Source organism: Macrobrachium nipponense, chromosome 21 (assembly GCF_015104395.2).
Source record: "Macrobrachium nipponense isolate FS-2020 chromosome 21, ASM1510439v2, whole genome shotgun sequence".
NCBI classification, from domain to species: Eukaryota; Metazoa; Arthropoda; class Malacostraca; order Decapoda; family Palaemonidae; genus Macrobrachium; species Macrobrachium nipponense.
In genome coordinates, this window is record NC_087212.1 from 18953803 (window position 1) to 18975771 (window position 21969).

At 45.7% G+C, this 21969-nt stretch overlaps 1 protein-coding gene across 1 annotated transcript in view; it reads left to right on the forward strand.

The window, feature by feature from the left end:
• The window catches only part of LOC135197821 (small ribosomal subunit protein mS37-like), a 74802-nt gene that overhangs the window by 51268 nt on the left and 1565 nt on the right, over positions 1 to 21969 (forward strand). The window contains exon 3 of the mRNA XM_064224961.1: positions 12699 to 12817. Coding sequence (XP_064081031.1) covers positions 12699 to 12817 — 119 coding nt within the window. The remainder of the gene's footprint in view (positions 1 to 12698; positions 12818 to 21969) is intronic.

Here is a 21969-nt window from a genome sequence, read left to right on the forward strand (position 1 = left end):
TCTTGGACACATACATTGAGAGAAATATTGTGGGAGAAGCAGAGGAACTGGTGGGAAGAACCAGCGGATGTGGAGTGTCAAGAGGAGAAAAGTGGTGGTGGAATGGAGAGGTGCAAGAATAAATTCAAATATAATCAAAAGTATTTAAGAACCGGAAAGTAAGGCATGCACAGGGTGCAGAGGCACAGTACAAAGAAGAGAAAAGAGAGGCTAGAAGGAGGGTATGTATGACTATTGGAATGGTGGCAGAGCAGTTGAATGAAAGGCTAGGAACAAGAGAAGGAGAAAAGGATATCTATAAGTTTTCAAGCTTGAGGAAAAGGCAGACAGGTAAATTGGGTGTCATCAAGGACAGAGATGGAAATATATTGAATAAGGATGAAGACATTAAGAAGAGATGGAGAGTACTTTGAGTCTTCTATTACTGAAAATGAGAGGGAGGAGATGGGGGAAGCAAGCACAGAGGGTAGAGAGACCAGTGATGAAGATACAGGATACAGAGGTGAAGAGAGTATTAAGTAAAATGAAGAAAGGTAAAGCATCAGGTCCATCACAGTTCCAAATTGAAATGATCAAATTACTAGGTACAGAGGGGGGAGAAATGGATGTGGGATTTACTGTAGCGCCTAAGGTTACGAAATTAATCTGTTCCGAAGCGGCCTTAGTAACCTGATTTTTTCATATCTAGAACTACGTTTTACATGTAAATTGCCTAATTCGTTCCAAGCCCTACAAAAACACCGCAGTAAATTTTATAATAAAGCTAAATTGACCAATAAACAGTGAAATACAACAATTTGGACCATTAAATACTTAACCTAACCATTACTGTACCTGTAAATAAGGTGTATCAATGTACAGGGTACAAGAAATAGTGTGTGTACATGTACGTACATATGTAGTAAAATGTGGAACCTTACCTTACGAGTGAGGTGATGTCCAAAAGTGGCGACAGAGGGGGAGGACAAACAGCAGAAAACATGAACACTTAACTTCACGAAACACATTAAAAAATGACAGAAAACGTTAACACTAAACTTTACGAAACGCATTAACAAATGCTAGAAAACATTAACACTTCTTGATTATCTCCATCTTCGTCTCCATAGAAATCATCCTCTTCTTTCCGTGAACTTTAGCAATATTCTTGGGACCCATGGCTAATGACGTAAGTCATTAAGTTCACACACAACACGATAAAGTAACTTACAGTATGAAAGCAAAATCACTAACACGAATTTATGTTAAACGAAAAATATGTGAACGAACAAATTCCAGAGATGTTTATGATAATGCTGCCGCAAAAAATGGTCAAGGAATGCCTTTACATAGAGGCATAATGGGACAGATGCTGACCAATAGGAGAGCAGGAGCTTACGGCGGTGACTAGCATCAGGAACCAATGGGAGAGCGGGAGGATGGTGGCGAGTCTATCGAGTTGGCGGCGCACCAGTTTTAAAATTGTTCTTGGCGGCCCGGGCAAATCTCGGACTTTTGCCCTTTCGCAACCTGAATTATTTTCATATACAGAAGCAAAAAAAACTTCGTCTTTGTTTTCGTAACCTGAATTTTTTGTTCGTAGGGACTTTCGCATTTAGAGGTTCCACGTATTAAAAGCTATATGGGAAGGAGAAGGAATGAAAAGGGGGAGGAGAGGTGTATATATACATACAAGCAGAAGGGATGTATCATGGATTGTGGTAACTACAGGGGAATTAAACTAACAGAGCATGGATTGAAAGTTTGTTCTGGTACGATATACAAACCATCGGTCCTTTTACAATAGGAAGGTAACTAGCGGCAGCTGGACGGTCGTAAGCTTCGAACAAGGGAGTTCGGTAGTTAACTGCTTGTCCGACAGTGAGCGCGCTGTGCGCCTGGGAGGTGAAGAATCACTTGCTTTCGGCTGTGTGGTGTGAAGACGTGTTCGCCATCACTCCCCGTGCCCCACCATCATCCGGCAATTGTGCCCCGGGGTGGAGGGCCGCAAGTGTGGGAAATTCCGGTCTTTTCCTGAAATAGATCCTCGTGTCCTTTGTGCTCGGTGCCGAGGGCGCGAATGCTCTCGGGCCGAGCCATGTAACACTTGTTGTGATTGGTCGGAGGTGCAGTGGGGGTTGTACGAGGGCAGGAAGAAGCGAAGGCCTGCCAAGGAGTCATCAGAAAGCTCTCCCGCGACTCCCTTGGTAACCGATACTTCGTCTTCTTTCTTGCCCCGTTCTCAACTCCCACGTATGGCACCTTCCCCTTCGGGGGGGGGGGTATCGAGGTCCTTCTCTTCGCCCGATCCGTCGAGTGTAGAGGAGGGCGCTCGTTACCCCGACGTACAGTTGTATTCGGGGTCATCCGTTCGTTCTGGGTGGGGCTCCCCCCCCCCCCCCCCCATGTACCCGACTGTTGCTTCCACAGGTGCTTCCGCTGTGGGGGATGACCTTGGACAGGTGTGGGCGTCATTGGGACTGCAGGGCGTACCGAGTATCCATGGGCTGCTCCAGCATTTGGCGGTGTCTGGGACTGTCACCCATGGAGCGGTGACCACCACCACGATCTCTACTCCAGGGTACGCCGCCCCTCCTCACCTGGTATATATCCCCCACGTGATGTCAGTTACACCTACAGGGGCCGATTGCTGCCGTACCGAGGAGGGGCGTGCCGCCACCGCCCGGGTTCGTTGTGTTGCCTCCCCCGGACTTCCGTTGCCCAAAGAGCTCGCCCCTGGACCTGCCGCCGGTAAACCAGGATGTCGCTGGCTGCTGCCCCGTCTCCTGGCCTACCTGCTCGACCTGCCGTACCTGCCGCTGATGCTGTTCTGGCTGTTCCTGCTGTTCCCGCTGTTCCCGTACCTGCCAATGTCATCCCAGTCCACGGTGTTGCTGCCCCAGACGTTGGTCTGTCCGGACAGGTGCAGCCGGGCCCTGTTGCTTCGGCAACAGCAGCCCCGGCTCCATCCTGGATGGCTGATCTGACGTCTGTCCTGAGGAAGCTGATGAAGAAGAAGAGGAAGGTGTCGTCGTCGTCGTCTTCGTCGTCTACTGCCGCCTCTTCCCCTTCGACTTCCAAAGCTACACAGCCGCGAAAGAAGAAGGCTGCCTCCTCCCCCCCTAAGAAGGCTCGTTCGGGAACTTCCAAGGGCCCGTCCACCAGAGCGGGGGGGTCCTTCCGCTGGTCCTCCTGCTCCTTCGGGAGCAGGGCCCGTCTCTCCTTACGCAAGGAAGAAGAAGACTGGGACCAGAGGGGTACCGGCTAACACCGGTACTTCCTCGCCTGGTGCTAGAGGCTCTGCCACTACACCAGGTTCCGGCTCGACCTCTTGTCCGTGAGAGGTACTGAGTGTACGGTCACCCATTGGTGGCCGTGCAGCCAAGACCCAGACGCCAGAGCTCGCTCGGCGCCAGGATCACGGCATGGAGTGGAAGGCTGGCAAGAGCCGCTCAGGTGACTCTCGCCAGGCCAGCGGCCGCTCTCGTAGCGACCAGCCAGTCACCTGGGTTGACCTGACGGTCCCAAACTGGCCACGGGCTGAGGCTGGGAAGAGGTCCCCCCATCGCTGGCGCCAGTGGTTCGACGTGCCATGAGGACACGCACCGGTCTCACCGCGACAGTGGTCTCTGCAGGTCCCTGACTGCCGCTCCCCCCGGGACCGGATGGATAGGGGGACCAGCAGCAGTTCCTCTTGACGCACGGGACCGGGGCCGCTGTTCTCGGTCTAGCCGCTCGCCCCAGGGGAGCGGCGCGACCAGGCCTGCAGCTCGATCCCCACCGCGGGTTGGTGATCGCCTGCAGCCCTCCAAGCACACCGGTTCTGCCAGTGAGCGAGGAAGGAGCGTCAGGTCTTCCTCTCCCGTACCTTCAACTTCCTCGGGCTACACCAGGAAGGGCGAGGCACCGAGGAGTGATCGTGAGGGGCGCGCCCTCGCGATCCCGTCACGATGCCGTACGTACCAGGCACGGTCTTAGGATCGACCAGGTCCTACGCACAAGTGACAGGAGGAGAACCGAGAGGGGTCTGTCGCCGTTCCTCCTCCTGAAGGAGGAGGATCTCAGGAGTTGCTCTTGTTCGAGGGACTTGATGGTCCTACTCCGCAAGATGCTGTCACGCCAGAGATCCAGAGGAACTTTGCCGAGGTTATTGCGCTGATCCGTCAGCACAACAACCTCAGGGAAGGATCGCCGCTCCCACCTTCCGAGCCCACGTCCCGGCTCGAGTCGCTTTGGGGTCCGAAAAAGGAACCCAAACCGACGGTGGGTCTGCCGCGATCAGAGCTTGCCGACTCTGTGCTAGACCAGGTGGAGTCTCTCGTCTCTGGACAGGAGGGTTCGCTGAAGTCTGGCAGGTCGTCCAAGCTACTTCCTCCTCTACTGCAACAGCGTGTTTCTACGTGCCATCGGAAGATCCAATGCCGCCCAAACAGGTGAACCCGGAGCTAACTCTAACTCCGGGAGTGTCTCTGCAGCAGCTCCTGTCAGAGAACCTCTGGTTCTCACAGCAAGAGGCACTAGGCCTGGAATCCACCGCTATGGCGGCTTTCCAGGCAGTCTCCTGTTTAGACCTGTGGTCCCTCACAGTGTCTAAAGTTGCAGCCACCTCCGGGAATATTTCTCCTGAAGATGACTCGCCGTTCAGGAGACTTTTCCAGTCTGGAGGAAGGGCCATTTCCTTCCTCGGCCACCAGACGGTAAACCTGTAGGCCAACCTAGTACTCCGACGTAGGGACGCAGTCCTTACCCGAGTATCCAGGGCGGCACTTGGATTACGCAATGGACCTGTTTGGAGTTCCTCCTCTCTCTTCCCTGGAGAGATGTTGGACGCTGCGGTAGAAAGGGGGCGCACTGATGACAGTGACCGCTTAGTACACCAGGCAGTCTCGAAGGCTTCTGGGCAGCCTCGAGCAACTGCGGCCAAGCTTAAGAGTTTGGCTAGCGCTTCCTCGGCTGCTAAGATGGTTGCCCTGTTTAAGCCCCGAGGGAAGACTCTGCCTTCAACTTCTGCCAAGGGAGGTCATCATCAGCCCCCCTCCTTCTCACGAGGAGGGACGGGGAAGAAGTCGAAGAGAGGTGGGAAGCAACACTAGGGACGGCATTCCCCCTCACCTGCTGCCGGAAGGGGGGGTTGCCTGGCGAGCCATTGGGCAACATGGCAGCACTACGGTGCCGAGACCTGGATAGTAGATGTCCTTCGGGAGGGATATCTACTACCCTTCGAATCTCAGCCACCCCTCACCTCCAACCCGGTCCATCTTCAAACGTACGTCCCGGGAACATCAAAGGACGTAGCTCTTCGACAGGAGATCAAGACCATGCTGAGCAGAGGAGCTGTAGAGATCGTCAGGGATCAATCACCGGGCTTCTACAGTCGCCTTTTCCTGGTGGAGAAGTCTTCGGGGGGCCGTTTCGTTTGCCAGACTCAGTTCACGATGGAGACGGCACGTTCCGTGCTCGACTCCATCAGGGAGAACGATTTCATGCTTTCAGTGGATTTGAAGGATGCGTATTTCCAGATACCCGTCCATCAATCCTCCAGGAAGTACCTCCGCTTCATCCTCGACAGGACGGTGTACCAATTAAGGGCACTTTGCCTCGGTCTATCAACCGCCCCACAGGTGTTCATGCGAGTGTTCACTCTGGTGTCTGCTTGGGCCGACTCGTCCAGGATACGTCTTATGAGGTATCTCAACAACCGGTTAGTCCTGGCGAGCTCCCGCTCGCAGTTGCTACGGGACAGGGATCGACTCTTGGAGTTCTGCCACGATCTGGGGATCGTGGTGAACTTTGAGAAGTCCGATCTCGAACCCTAGCAGAGGATGAAGTACCTGGGTATGCTGATCGACACGGTAGCAGGGCGAGTCTTCCCCGCAGACTCGCGGATCAGCAGATTCAGGGAGGCAGCCAACCAGTTCCTGTCTCGGCAGGAACAGTCAGCTCAGCAATGGCAAGTCGTGATCGGCCACCTGTCGTCACTCGAGAAGTTAGTCCCTCATGGGCGTCTTCACCTGCGGTCTCTCCAAAGGAGACTAAAGGAGAGTTGGTCACAGGCAGAGGATCCACCGTACTTCCCCGTGTCCCTCACGAAGGAGGTAAGGCAGGACCTAGCCTGGTGGCTGGACGACAGGAACCTCTTAAGAGGAGTGCCTCTCCGCACTTCCCCCCCGAAGATGCTGCTGTTCTCAGACGCATCAAACGAGGCATGGGGCGCACACCTGGAGGAGTTGCTGACTGCAGGAGTGTGGGACCTTCACGACAAGCGCCTTCACATCAGTGTCCTGGAAATCAAGGCAGTGTTCCTCGCTCTCCAAGAGTTCTGGGACCGCTTGATGGGACACTCGGTGGTGTTGATGTGCGACAACACCATGGTGGTGGCATACGTCAACAAACAGGGGGCCCTAGTGTCTCTCCCGTTGCACCAGTTGACTCTGCAGGTGCACGAGTGGGCCGTGGCTCACTCGATAGAGCTGTCAGCCCGCTACATTCCAGGCAAGAGGAATGTAGTAGCAGACAAGCTCAGCCGTCGGGATCAGGTGATAGGGACCGAATGGTCCCTACACCAGGACGTGGCGGAAAGGCTCTTCGACCTGTGGGGGCGTCCAGTAGTGGATCTGTTCGCCACCCGGCACAACAGAAAACTTCAGGTTTTCTTTTCAGTGGACCCATGGGCAGCTGCAGAGGACGCTCTTCAACATCCGTGGGACAACCTCTTCGCCTACGTCTTTACCCCGTTCAGCCTGATTCGCAAGGTGATCAGCCGAGTGCTGGCCACCCCAAATCTCAGGATGATCCTGGTGGCTCCCAAATGGCGTATCCGGACCTGCTGGCTCTGCTTGCAGAAGCACCGAGAGATTCCCCCTTGGCACAACCTTCTCGCCCAGCTACACGTCGAACGGTACCACAGAGCAGTCCAGTCTCTACATCTTCACGGCTGGATGTTATCCACCATCTCTTGCGAACGAGAGGCTTTTCTCACAGCGCAGCAACAGAGATGGCTGGAAACGTCATAGTCCTCTGCAGCTGTGTACCAGGGGAAGTGGGCCGTCTTCTGTGGTTGGTGTCGTAGACGGGGTCTATCTCCTCTCAGAGCCACTCTTCAGCAGGTAGCGGATTTCCTCGTTTTCCTTCGCCGAGAAAAGCTCCTCTCGGTCCCCACAGTCAAAGGATACAGAGCCGCCCTGGCACTAGTCCTGAAACTGAGGGGAGTGGATATCTCGAACTTGTTCAAGATCTCCTTGCTTATGAGGAGCTTTGAAAGGTCTTGCCTACCCAGGGAACTCAGGCCCCCTGAGTGGGATGTGACGCTCGTCCTTAGGAGTTTGACTTGAAGACCCTTCGAGCCACTCCGAGAGTCATCAGACAGGGATCTGACCCTCAAGACCCTCTTCTTGCTGGCCCTGGCATCGGTGAAGAAAGTAGGGGAACTTCATGGTCTGTCCTTCAACGTTAAACATTCCAGGGGATGGGGATCTGTGACGCTCGATTTCGTCCCGAACTCCGTAGCTAAGACTCAGAATCCGTCGATCCCTGACGACAGGTTCGAGTCTTTCACAATCCCTTCCCTATTGGACTTCACCAACAATGATTCGGATGAGATGCTGCTATGTCCTGTGAGGGCGCTACGACGCTATCTGAAGAGAACTCTACACCTCAGGCCTGAGTGTCGACGCCTCTTCGTTAGCACCAGGGTGACCAAGAAAGAAGTATCCAAGAACACGCTTTCTTTCTGGCTATGGAGGTGATCAGGAGGGTGTACGAGGCTGATGGTAGTGACGACATCCGTATGCTCCGTCCAAGAGCCCACGAAGTCAGGAGCATTGGTCCTTCCCTTGCGTTCCGCGAGAACTTTTCCGTGGCACAGGTCCTGAAGGCAGGGGTCTGGGCCAATCAGACCACCTTCACCTCCTTCTACCTTCGGGATATTGCCCACAGGTCCTTGGATACTTTTTCCTTGGGACCCGTGGTGGCTGCTCAACACGTGTAGCTAACCCAGCCCCTAGCAGGCAGAACAGCATCGATTCGTGGTGTGACTGTAGAATGGATGAGTGAATGAGAGTGTGACTGGCTCCTCTTCCCCATCTTTTTGTCCCCTCTACCTGTGGGCAGAGGGACACGGTCGTCACCCTGCTGGAAAGGATGAGATGCAGGTAAGCTACTCGACCGAGCCCCATCTTATCACTTTCACTAGGGATAGGAGTAAATATCCACCACTTGCCCCCAATAAGGGGAGGGAAGTGGAAGCTAACAAGACACAAACCCATAACTTTATGTTGCCTCTCTCTTATTACTTGGGTCCAGAGGTCTGACCATTGATCCTGCGGTACATACCCCGATCAATTGGGCAAAGGCTAGGATACCTCCCTCGCTCTTACGACCAGGGAGGCAATCCAAGGTTGGGCGAACGCCAGTCTGTTCTCAAAGACTCAGATTCCTCCCACCAAGAAGTGAGTCTTCCTATTGTAAAAGGACCGATGGTTTGTATATCATACCAGAACAAATAATTTGTCGAAAATTGCATTTTTCCTAACTATACAAACCTGAGGTCCTTTTACATATAGTCCCACCTCATGCCACCCCTCACTGCGTTTTTTCCTGGGCCTAAAGCAAAAGTGATTCTTCACCTCCCAAGCCGCGCGCACTGTCAGACAAGCAGTCAACTACCTAACTCCCTTGTTCGAAGCTTACGACCGTCCAGCTGCCGCTAGTTACCTTCCTATTGTAAAAGGACCTCAGGTTTGTATAGTTAGGAAAAATGCAATTTTCGACAAATTGTCATTTTAGAGAGGATACTGGACAAGAGATTAAGAGATATTGTAATGCTCAGGAAATAGTAGTATGGATTCATGAGAGGAAGAGGGACAGTGGATGCCATCTTCATAGTAAGACAGCTACAAGAAAAGAGGCTGGAGGGAAACCAAGAGCTCTGTTGTGCATTTATAGACCTGGAGGAAGCATGCGATAGACTCCCAAGAGAAGTGATATTATGGTGTTTGAGGAAGAGGAAAGTCCCAGAAAATTGATTAGGCTTGTTGAGATGTATCAAAGAAAGACCACAAAAGTATTAATAGTAGGTGGGGAAACAGAAAACTTTGAAGTTATTTTTTAGGAATGAAGAGTTGTGGGAGTCGTTGTACCCCAATGATCTGGTGATTACAACCGAAAATGAGGAAGACCTACAGAGAAGGGTTGAAGAGTGGCAAGAGTATTTAGAAGGGTGTCTGAAAGGTGAATGTGAATAAAACAGATATTTTGGTGAGCAGTAGGGAAGATAGAGGCAGAATAGTAATGCAAGAAAGAAGAGGCTCGATTATAAAACAGGTGGAAAAGTTTAAATACTTAGGATCTACTTTAGGCCAAGAGGGAGGATGTGAGGCTGAAGTTGACAGTACAATAAAAGCTGCAAGAGGGAAGTGGAGAGAGAGAGCTGGAGTAGTATGTGATAAGAAAATGCCAATCAAGCTAAAAATGAAGATCTATAGCACAGTGATAAGACCAGTGTTAATGTATGGATCGGAAACACGGCCTCTTAATAAGAAAAGAGGAAGTAAAGCTTGAGGGAACTGAGATGAGAATGCTGAATTAGATTATGGAAATGTTGTTGCTTGAGAGATTGGAAAATGATGAAAGAAGAAGGGCAGGCTTAGTAAAGATTACGATAATGATTATAAATTGTGAGAAGTGCTGATGTGTGCTTGCAAAACTGGCTTTTCACACATTGTACAGTCTAAACTAAAAAAATTTTAACTGGAACTTAAAATTATGCACTTAGCTTCAACTTAGATGTTTCTATAATCGTTGGTAATGAAATCAACAAGTGAAGAGCAAAATTCATGGCGTGCTATTTTCAGTAGTACATTATTTCACTGACCAGAGAAAGGAATTGCCTCGTGGTGTGTTTATGGTCACATGTAAACAATGTGACAGCACATATGTACATAGCCACTTCTTGCAGGTTTTGACTTAAACTGGGTTTAGCATTGGCTGAGGATAAGAGAAAGTACCCTCTTATTCTGAGTGTACAATTTTTATCATTATGACACAAAACCAGCTAAAAGAGAATTCTTTAACATTAGTGTGGTCAACATGGAGCTCTGGCTAGACAGTGGAAAGGTAACTCCTTGAGGACGAGACAGCAAAATGCACTATGAAACAAAAGTCTTGTAAATAAAATTATTAGAAAAAAAAAAAAACATATTTAACTTAGTAAAATTTACAACTGTCTGGTAAAAGAGGCTCCACATGGGGTTGTAAATAGTAGTTTTCAACTTCTCGTGGAAAGCTGGAAAAATTATTTTGAATTTTTTTTTTCTTACACCATGTGCATATCTTTCTCTTTCCATTGATGTTTTTTCTTCTTAAATTGATTGACCTCAAAGTTTGCTCGGTCTGGGGTGCTGCATGTTATTTTTAGCCTGGGTCTTGAGGGTTAAGGATGTTATCTATATTCTTACTACAGATTTTTTGGCAGAACTGACCTGTGTTATTTTGACCTTATTTTTTATTTTCTACTCTTTAGAAAAAGTAAATCTTTGAAGAAGTTTAACCCTCTTACGCCGATTGGACATATTAAACGTCGAGTCAAAACGTCTCCCGTATGCCAATTGGACGTATTATACGTCGACTCAAAAAAGTTTTTTTTTAAATTCGCGGAAAAATACTTATAGGCCTACCAGCCGAAAACTTTTGAATTGCGCCTTGGGGGATGCTGGGAGTTCACGGATCAAGGCGTTGTTTTGTTTACAATCGTTACGCAGGCGCGCAAGCGCGAATATCTTTCTTGTCGCACTAAAAAGTATCAGTGACACATCTCAAAAATTATTTTGTCACTTTGATATAATTTTTGCACCGTTTTAAATTATCCATTACATGAAGTATTATATATGAAAATGTGCGCAATTTCATGTAGAATACAACAAAAAATACTCATGATTATAGCTTTTATCAGTTTTGAAATATTTTCATATAAATAACGATAAGTGCCAAAATTTCAACCTTCGGTCAACTTTGACTCTACTGAAATGGTCGTAAAATGCAATTGTAAGCTAAAACTCTTATATTCTAGTAATATTCAATCATTTGCCTTCATTTTGTAACAAATTGGACGTCTCTAGCACAATATTTCGATTTATGAAAAAACTTTTTCCTTACGTCTGCGCGGTAACTCTTCCGATAAATTTTTTTCGTGCGATTGTCCTAATGTTTGCACCATTTTAAATTTGCCGTTACATAAAGTTTTATATACCGAAATGGTCGAAAAATGCAATTGTAAGCTAAAACTCTTATATTCTAGTGATATTCAATCATTTACCTTCATTTTGCAATGAATTGGAAGTCTCTAGCACAATATTTCGATTTATGGTGAATATATGAAAAAAAAAACATTTTCCTTACGTCCGTGTGGTAACTCTTCCGAAAAAAATCAGAAATTTTTTCTTGCGATTGTCGAAATGTTTGCACCATTTAAAATTAGCCATTACATAAAGTTTTATATATGAAAATGTGCACAATTTCATGTAGAATACAACAAAAATTGATAGAAGGTTGTAGCTTTTATCTTTTTTGAAATATTTGCATATATATCACGATAAATAGAAAAAATCCATGTTCGGTCAACTTTGACTCTACCGAAATAGTCGAAAAACGCAATTGTAAGCTAAAACTCTTACAATCTAGTAATATAAAGTCATTTATCTTAATTTTGAAACAAATTCAAAGTGTCTAGCACAATATTTAGATTTATGGTGAATTTTAAAAAAAAACTTTCTTTCCCTCCGCGCGGCCGCAAATCTCCGAAATGCGTACGTCGCATTCTCCTAGTATTTGCTCCTTTTCATATTAGGCGTTTTATAGTTTCATGTATGAATATGTGCGAAAATTCATGAAGAATACAAACAAAAATATTTGAAGGTTGTAGCTTTTCTCATTTTTCCAATATTTGCATATAAAAATTTTGACATGACATTCGGTCAACTTTAACTCGTCCGAAATGGTCGAAAACTGCAATTCTAAGCTAAAACTCTTACAGTATCGTAATATTCAATCATTTGTCTTCATTTTGAAACAAATTGGAAGTCTCTAGAACAATATTTAGATTTATGGTGAATTTTTTAAAAAAACATTTTTTTACGTCCACGTGTTATGAATTCATGCATCATTTTGTGATAATATTTTTTCTGTGTTGCTTTGATTGTTTTACAATGTGTTATATATCCAAAAGATCGCAATTTAGTGTACAATACAACGATAAAAAAGTAACTCGTTAGCTTTAACCGTTTTTCGCACAGCTCGATTTGAATACAATTGTGTATGAATTTTTTTTTGTCGCTATCATATATCGCATTATTTACATATGATAATGATATTTTTTTTCATTTCTGATGGTTGCATACTAAACTTCAGGCAATGGAAAAAAAGGAGCTAAAAATGAACTCTTAATCTTGAAAACTAAGCGCGCTGGGATTTTTAAAAAAAATTATATTTTTTCCGCTTCCGCGCTCACTCCAAACCCGCCTCGGCATACGGGAGACGGTTTGGTTTTTAGGGCTTCGGCGTAAGAGGGTTAATAGAATTTTTTTTTTCAAGTTTAATAGAATTTTTTTTTTTTTGCATACTAGTTGCTTTGATTTATGCAGGTTTGCTTATTTGTGACCATACTATACCTAAAGCAAAAAGTAAACATATGGATTTTATTCAGATACTGTAATTGCATTTTTCAGATGTGGCTTGTATTCAAGAGCTGTCTATGATGCTAGCCTGCTTGAAAGATAATGACTTTAATGATTCGCCCTGTTTCAAGGAAATTAATGCACTAAAGAGCTGCAATGAAAAGTATATGGTAAGATGATAAATCCTGTCAACCTTTTTACTCCTTGATGATATAGTCTTCCGTTGGCCATGTATGTAAACTGTAGTTAATAACAAAGGAAAATTTTTTTTATTAAAAACCCATTACACTAATTATATATCCCTGCACCATGCCGACTGTAGTTATAACAAAGAAAAGTTTTTATTACAAACCCATTACATTAATTATATATCCCTGTACTAATGTCCCAATTATGCTCAGTTTCACCACTTGGCCTGTGATAGAAGGAGATGGTCTTGTACACAAAGTATCTGGATCCTCAGGAAAGTCTCAAATAAAAACTTCATTTTCACATAGACAGTATGTGAGCTTGAGATGTGTGAGACTGGGTGGAGGCTGCTTATTAGGTAATGAATATATTTTTGTATGCACTATGAAGTTTTTCACCACCATTAATATATACATTTTTCATATGCAGAACAAGCCTTCGGTCTTAACAATAGGATAATCTTCTAGTGCCAGCTGGAAACTGGTTAAAATCAATCAAAGATTGTAAAGCAAGGAATTTGTGGCATCTGGCAACTTATACGAGGTGGATGGTGGTCACTGACCAGGCTCGGAACCTCGTGATGCACTAGTCTTTCTTCAGCCGCCTTGGAGAGTAGTGTGTCACTTTGTTCTCCTTCCCCCTAGCCAGTTTTTTGATCGAAGCTTGTACATTGTTTCATATTTATTCAGCCCAGAAGTTCCGGGGACGTCAACATTTTTGGACGGCCTTCCTAGTTTTCCGTGTTGACCTGCCGTGGGACAGATGTAAATTGTAGTAATATACATTTGTGAATTAGCATTTACATGGAAGGTCAATGTAATGAAATCTTGGGTTTGTCATTTGACCATACAATTTGCAAAATTGCCATTTATAAGAATTTGGAAGGTCTTTTCGACTTCCATTGTGGTTTCTTTCCAAGTGGAGCAATGTGGGAGGGTGCAAAAGCAAAGGCGTCCACTACAGACTTTTTATACCTGTCTGGGCATTCACTGGACCCATTAAGGCATAGACCTAGGTTCGGGGCTTAAACTGTGGTAGTGCCTGTTGGAGTCTACTGTACCCGAATCTCCAAGAAGGGGAGGACACCATCAACACTGTGTTCACATGTGCAGCAGTAGAGGTAACATTCTTCGAAAGTCCTTCTTAATATTCTAGATACTCCTTGTCTCACCCTTACACATTGCTCCATGGGAGAGAAAAAACAGAGGAGCCCCAAAGGTCATGCAAATTCTTGTGCATAACAATTTCGCAAATGTATGGTTGAACGACAAACCAGAGATTCCATAAATAACGGGCACCGGGAAAGTACAGAGAACACCAATAACAACCAAAGAGGGTTCATACAACTGGACTACAGAAATTATATGCACCAAAACTGTTTAGAGGATGAGAATGAAAATGTCTCCCCTACTGTAGAAGGGAATAAGGTTAACTTTGTAATTTATGATATAAGTATAAAAAGCGAGCCCACTACTGCTTAAAAACAACCTGGAGCTCCCCGAAACATCTTTGAAGATTAGTAGTGTCATCTACATACATACATGCTCAGTGGAAAGATTCTCCCAGTGTCTCTCCTGCCATCTTCAAGAAGTGAGCTGCCATCTTCAAGAAGTGAGAAGTAGCCATCTTTAACCATTACAGTGTTCCCCCCATATTTCCCTCTAAAAATGTTTATATCTGCTTATCTTGAAAGTTCAATTACCAAATGTATACTTAAAGTATCATTTGGTAATTGAGAGAGAGAGAGAGAGAGAGAGAGAGAGAGAGAGAGAGAGAGAGAGAGAGAGAGAGAGAGAGAGAGAGAGAGAGAGAGAGAGAGAGAGAATAACTCCTTATAATATCAAAAGATTGAAATGAACTTCTATAGGCAACACTTTTCCCCTCCCATAAATACATATATTAATAAACATTACCTTAATATAATTTATCTAGCCCTAAATTCCCAAAAACCACACCAAAATTTACCACATTGGCAACCCTGTTACCTCATATTCTGTCCGCCAGTTAGCAACACTGCCATTGACAGTTACAAAACCTTCCCTTGAAAATCAGTTGTTAACGAGCTTCCGTGTTGTTTATATCACGGCTGCGCTTTATATATTTCTGAAACCTTTTGTGCCTTTAAAGCTCTGTAATTGTTAATGGAGCTCTAGGTTGATTACCATTCATGTATTATATCCATGAAATTAGGGAATTAACTTTTATTTCTATTGTGGTATATATTTTACTTTTACGACCTTTTGTGCGACCCGGAATTACGTGACCTGCCCAACAGTCCAATGAATAGCCAAGATAATTCCATTCGTCCTTCTGCTAGCAACATCAGGAATTGCCCGGCTTGTGGGACAAGGATGAGTAGCAGGGAGTATGAACCCCATGACTTTTGTAGCTCTTGTCATGGACAGGTTTGTGACTTGACTTCTCGTTGCGACATTTGTAAGTCTTGGTCTGCCGAAGACATGACGGCGTATATTAAACATCAAAGAATCCTGCAGCGTGAAAGATTAAGGAGAAAAACAAATCGGTAGTTAGACCTGTATCTAATGATTTCCTTAACTTGTGCGCCCATGGTTCTGGCTGTTCGGTTTCGGTATCGTGTGATTCCGATTCCAAATTAATTGTTGCTTTGCCACCTGTACACTGGTAACTGATGAAGCTGTTTCTGATTTTGATTCAAAGTTTTTGGCGATGGAAACTATTTGGAAGAAATTTGAAACATTACAGCATAGTTTAGATAGAGACATTTCAGCCAGGTTTAACAAGCTGTCAGAGAATTATAAAGTAGCTTTTACTAGGATGTCTAACACTCTTTTAGATTCATTTTCAGCTCCTTGTCAGGTACCTGTCAACAGCACCATGGGTAACAGTGCAGTAGATACCCCGGCTTGTGAAACCCTTCGTGGCGAAGGCCTAGGGGGGATCCGGTCCAGGCAGGTGCCTGACGATTCATTACCCAATGTGTCCACTGTTAGTCCCGTAACAGTGCCAAAGGGTGCTTATTTAGGAGAAGGGGGGAGGGGATTAGTGTTAGACCTAAGACAGCTAGTCATCAGGATGTTACTTCGGGGGAAGTTTCTCAGTTAGGATCTGACGATGATGACATGGATTTGTGTGATATTGATGTTTCGTTGAACGCCAGTCATGATGTCGAGTTCAAGAAACTTTTTTATTTAGTTTTGAGTTTTCTTCCACAGGCGAGGCCTAAAGAGCAGAAGCAGCCTCTGCCTCTCTGTATTAAAGAAGGGATTTTTCTTGACGGTCCTTCCCAGTCACGGGAATTTTGACGTTTTCCCTTTGCTCAGAGGTTTGTGAGAGTGAGGGTGGATGGCACCACTAAACTTTCGAAGGTGATAGGTGAAGGGAAGAGGAAGATCTCTTCTCTTCTATAACACCGGAGAGGAGTTTATCAGGTGGTGGATGATACTTCATTCTCGCAACCCCCCAAACCAAATCCTGATTTTGTCCGACTTTCGGGTCAACCTTTGCTTTCCAAGGCTTCAGTCTCGATCGAAGACTTTATTGCTATGGAGTCTGTTATGAGCTCCTTGTAAGAAGCTCATTCCTTCAATATGTGAGTCCTAAGAGGTCTTTTAATTTATGTCAAGGACTCCGGGTTTGTTCCTCCCAAAGCTCCTTTTTTTTGAGAAATTCTGCTTGTCTATTTCTTGTTTCTCTAAGGCGTAACCTGTATATGTTGCAGTTACCCTCCTCTGTTTTGGAGATTCAGAGAAACTGTTTATTGTCCTCTTCTCCTTTTGGCGATTCCCTTTTTGATCTGTCTGTGCTTTCTGAGGTTTTGAAGGAACATCAAGGTGATGCCTCTTCCCAAGCTCACTGGGCCTTATCAAGAGCTTTTTCCTTGGGTTTTTCTCCCGTTTCCTCAAGGAGTAAAGGAGTAAGCTTAAGTTTAGTGCCAGACCTGCATCTTCTGCTCGCTTTCTGGCTCCTTGGCTTCCTCCTCTAGTGCTCGCCCTTTGAAACGTGGGAGAGGTTCTTGGCATGGATCCAAGGGCAGAGGAGGAGCTCAACCTCCATGAGGGCCTTCTTCATTCTTGTCCGTGCTTAAGAATTTTCGGAAGTAGGATTCGTTACCTCGCCCAGAGACCGTAGTAGGAGCTTGTCTCTCTCACTATTGGTCAGCTTGGCAGGAGAGAGCAGTGGATGCTTGGGTAGTGAAGGTCCTGTAGGTAGGTTACGAGATCCCTTTTGTTTTGAGACCTCCACTTTCCAATCGTCCTCTCGAGTTCAGCAGTTATTCTCCTCACTCATTCAGGGGTCAAGCCTTGGAGAAGGAGCTTTCGGCCCTTTTGGAGAAGGATGCCATAGAGTGAGCTCCTCCCTCTCCCGGGTTTTACTCACGGGTGTTTGTAGTTCTAAGGTTCTTGGGTGCCTGGCGCCCCATCAGTTCTTTCAGTCTTGAACAAGTTCATTCTAAAGTCCAAGTTCCGGATGAAGACGGTTCAGACTGTTCTTTTATCCATCAGGATGGGGGACTGGATTATCTCCATCGATCTGCAGGATGCTTATCTGCAAATTCCCATCCATCCGAAGAGCAGACCTTACCTTCAGTTTTCCACGGACTCGGGAGTTTTCCCGTTCAAGACCCTTTGTTTCAGCCTCACCACTGCTCCACAGGTCTTCTCAGGTGATGGCTCCTGTTTCGGCTATTCTGCATTGGTTAAATGTAAGGATGCTTGGGTATTCGGACTATTGGCTAGTCCAGGCTGACTCTCTAGAGAAATGTCTCCGGTTGAAGGAGATAGTTCTATCTCTTTGTGTTGAGTTGAGCATTCGTGTCAACTTGGACTTCGACAAGTCCAATCTTATCCCTGGCCAGATCATGACTTACCTGGGGATTGTTTTGAATTCCCAGATTTTGAGGGCTTCTCCCTCTCAGAAACGGATAGACAATCTTCTAAGTCTGGCTGAAGAATTTTTGTCCTCTGTAATGCAGCCAGTTTCTCTTTGGAGGACTCTCCTGGGCCATTTGTCATCCCTCATCCAACTGGTTCCCGGAGGTCATCTCAGAATGAGGTCCCTTCAGTCGACACTTTGCCAGTCATGGGATTTCGTGTCTGAGGACACGATAGTCACCTCCTCTCCATAATGTCGGAAGGATCTCCGTTGGTGGATGCAAGTTCACCGCCTCAAGTCAGGGACGTCTCTGCTTTCAGTTCTGTTGGACCTAATGTTTTGGTCAGATGCCTCGGATCAAGGTTGGGGCACATACCTGGGCTCTGAAGCCGCTTCAGGCCTATGGTCAGAGGAAGAGAGGATCATGTCAATAAATCGGAGAGAACTAAGGGCAGTGTCCCTAGGCCTTCTTTCATTTCAGGATCAACTGTAGGAGTCGGTGGTAGCGATCTTTGTCGACAACACCACAGCAGTCTCGTACTTAAGAAACCAAGGTGGCACACAGTTGGACCTTCTCACTCAAGAAGCCCGGTCAATCCTGTGTTGGCCAGAAGACAGGAGGATTATGTCGGTCCCTCAGTTTATCCTGGGCCATCACAACGTCTTGGCAGACCCCTTGTCGAGACCGAACAAAGTTCAAGGGTTGGAATGGACACTTTCCCAGGAAGTCTTTAACAGTCTCAGAAAGAAGTGGCCTGTGGCAGTTGATCTGTTTGCCACCCCATTGAATTTTCAGTGCTAGATCTTCTTCGCCCCTTACCAGACTCCTCAGAGTGCCGGGACAGACACTCTTTTGCAGGACTGGGAGGGCCTTCAAGCATATGCATTTCCTCTGTTTGCTCTGGTGAGGTCAGTCCTCAACAAAGTGAGGGCAACCAAGCGTCTGGATCTCACCTTGATCGCCCCCTTCTGGCCACAGAAGGAGTGGTTTCCTGACCTACTGGAAGCACTGGTGGAGCCCCCCATTCGTCTGAGAGAAAGACCAGATCTTCTCAAACAACCTCATTTTCATTGGTTCCATCAGAGGCTCCACATGCTTTATCTTCATGCCTGGTGTCAGGAGTTCTCCAAGCACGAAGGGTTCTCCTCCAGAATGGCTCGACAGTTGGCTCTTGCCAGACAGCAATCAACCAGAGTAAGTGGTCGGTTTTCAGAAGTTGTTGTAGGTCTCAAGGGCATTCAATTTCTAGACCTTCCTTACCGAAAAAAACTGAGTTCTTTGTTCATTTACATCATGAATGGGTCCTGTCACCTTTGTGCATTAAGGGTTATAGGTCGATGCTTTCCTATGTTTTTAAGGCGAGGCTTCCTGAAATCTCTTCATCTTACAGCCAAGAGGGTGGGTGAACTGCAAGCACTTTCTTTTCTGGTTGCCAGATCTGGACATGATTTTGTCATACCTTCCCAAATTTGTTGCAAAGACTGAATCGTCAGATAATCCCATTCCCAGGTCTTTTGTTCTGAAGTCGCTGGTTGACTTTTCGGTAATTTAAATGAGGAATTAGTTCTTTGCCCTGTTAGGGTGCTCTCATGCTATTTATGTCGCATAAAGGACATTCAGGGTCGTCCACGTCATCTGTTTGTTTCACCCCGAAAGGTCAAGAGACCTATGTCAAAGAATGGTGTATCCTATTTTCTCAGAGATCCTATTGTTAAAACTGGCAGTTCAGCTGCCTGTGAAGACCAGGCGCCAAGAGCACACAGTATTAGAGCCGTTGCTACATCAGTAGCTTTTATGAAGAATGTCTCAGTCGCCAAGAGGCTTGAGGTGATGACTTGGCGTTTTAATTCTGTTTTTGCCTCTTTTTACTTGAGGGATATATCTCTAGTTCTAGGCGACCTTCGTTCTTTGGGCCCATTGGTGATGGCAGGACAGGTCATCAGACAGGAGAATTAGGTAGTCTTCCTGTTTTACGTTTGGTTGCTTATTTTTGTTGTATAGTATGTATTTTTTGTTTTTGCATTATAACTTTTGGGGCAGTTTTTGGTTAAGTTATAATGGGAATTAGGCAGTTTGGTATTTATAGGTGTTGTACTAGTAACTCTCTGGTAGACATTAGAGGTGCCTCACACTGAAGGACCTGAGGCAACCCGAACAAGATGTAAGGTCTGTAAGGTAAGGTCACACACACAACCTTTGGAGATGTCAAATATAAACTATCATTACTCCTCCATATTGTATGGTTGTAGTACTCAGTTGGTTGTTTTTTGTTGTGATTTTTGGCGGTGGTTGTGTTTCGATGACCTTATCCAGCGGTCAGCACAGTTTATTGCCTGGAAGATAGTCATATCTGGTGAGTACATGTGTTTGTTTTGTGTGTTCTGTATTTCGGTAAGCCAATTGTCCTGTGTGTAATTAGTAACATGAAGAGGAAGGTATGGCAGATGGGAAAGTTCATCAGTTGGAACGATCAAAGTAAGTGGGGGAGATCTTGTTGCTTCGCTTGTGATCCCATTACACCACCAAGACAGAGGACACAGTGCAAAGTTGTCTAGACAGTTTTATTAATTTACGAAAGTGCCCTTTAACACATCAGCATGAGAGTAAATATGTTCTGAATTCTTAAAATACAATAAGGAAATTATAAAATAAAAAAATACTCATTAATATTTAATTATGAAAGACAAACAACTGCTAAATCTAATATCCATCATACAAATACAGCAATTAAAAACCACAAATAAATTCAAATACATGCAGACTTCGAGACAAAGTAAAATCGGCAATCAATTTACAGAATTTAACCCCAATTCCTCCCAATAATGGAATATAAAATTATTCAGTGAAGGTGGCACCTGCCAGACCATCTCTTCTACCGAAGGTCTTTTGTCAGCTCACAGACTGGCACATCCAGTGCCATAGAGTAGCCTCTGGCATGAAAGCAGATCAGGGCATTCACTTCTTCTGGAACACTACATGCCAACTGGACCAAGGGTTACACCTCTAGAGCACAGTTGACCTTCGCTATGATTGGTATTTTTCAGTCTATACATAAATTACTTTTTCATATAATTTTCATGACTAAATGCGCTTTTCTGACAAAAATATTAAAATACTCAGGTACAAGCATTTTATGTGTTTTTTGTGTTTTAACTATCAAAATAGGCAGTTCTAAGCATTTTTTGTGGGATTTTAAGTATTCGCAGATTTAAGCTATTTGGCGGGGGTGTCTGATACCCATCCCCTATGAATAGTACAGGGAGTCTACTGTAGAGCTGGAGGTTATCTTTCTTGACAAGGCTGTCAACAGGTATGAAGCCATAGTTGCCTTCCTCAGGGTATTCTGCTTAGGAATGAGCAATGTAATCTGCAAAACCTGCTGCTCCAGCTCAGTTTGTAGGGGTTCAGGAGAATTGGTTCTTCCAGTCCATCAGATTCAAGCTCTGCTCCTTCAGCCCAAACTTTGCTCCCTAGGGTGTTCCCATTCCCATACTGAACCAGAAAAGCCTCTCACCAGAGAAAGGAACCCTATTCTGACTTTGACACCACTGCCTCTCTGCTTTGATACCTAGTAGCCACCAAAAAAGAACTCTGGGGAGAGCAACTATCCCTTCCACCAGTCCTCCTACTCCCTTCTACCCACATAGCTAGGAAGCCATGCGTATGAAAGGTGGAATAACTTAAAGAGACTTCTCCATGGAGAAGGAATGCTCAGATTACACACTTCATATAGTGTTTATGTTTCAAGTGCTAGTTCCTCCGCCAGTGCAAACCTGATCTGTAGACCAGGCCCAAGGAGTCAAGGTAAGAAGGGTTGTCCCTCACACCTGCCTTCCTGTGATCATCCAACTATGGTTGAGCAAAGTGAGTAAGATATAGAGTTGATCAAAGTGGCCTCATGTATATGACTGACTTGATCAGAGAGGCGATTGCCAAACCGCACAGAGAGGTTTTCTGCGGTTTCTAACAGGATCCCTTCCTTCAGTGGTCGAAGAAGCCACAACAGCCATAGACCCGTCAAGAATTACTGCTTCTGAGGACTGAGGTATTAAGATCCTCTTCTCCACCAGTTGTCCAGGAAAAATACCAAAGATGGATTACTTGGAATGTTTGAGGTAGGCCATATCTTCTGCAGGTAATCCAAAGAAAACCTCTTCATATGGATACCAGGAGCATGAAAGTCATGGTCAGCTGTTGGAGTTCCTTCTTCAGAAGTTGTTACGCTCTCAAGCAAAAGGTTGTGGTCAGGTTATTTTTGTCCTATTATTATCCTTTTCC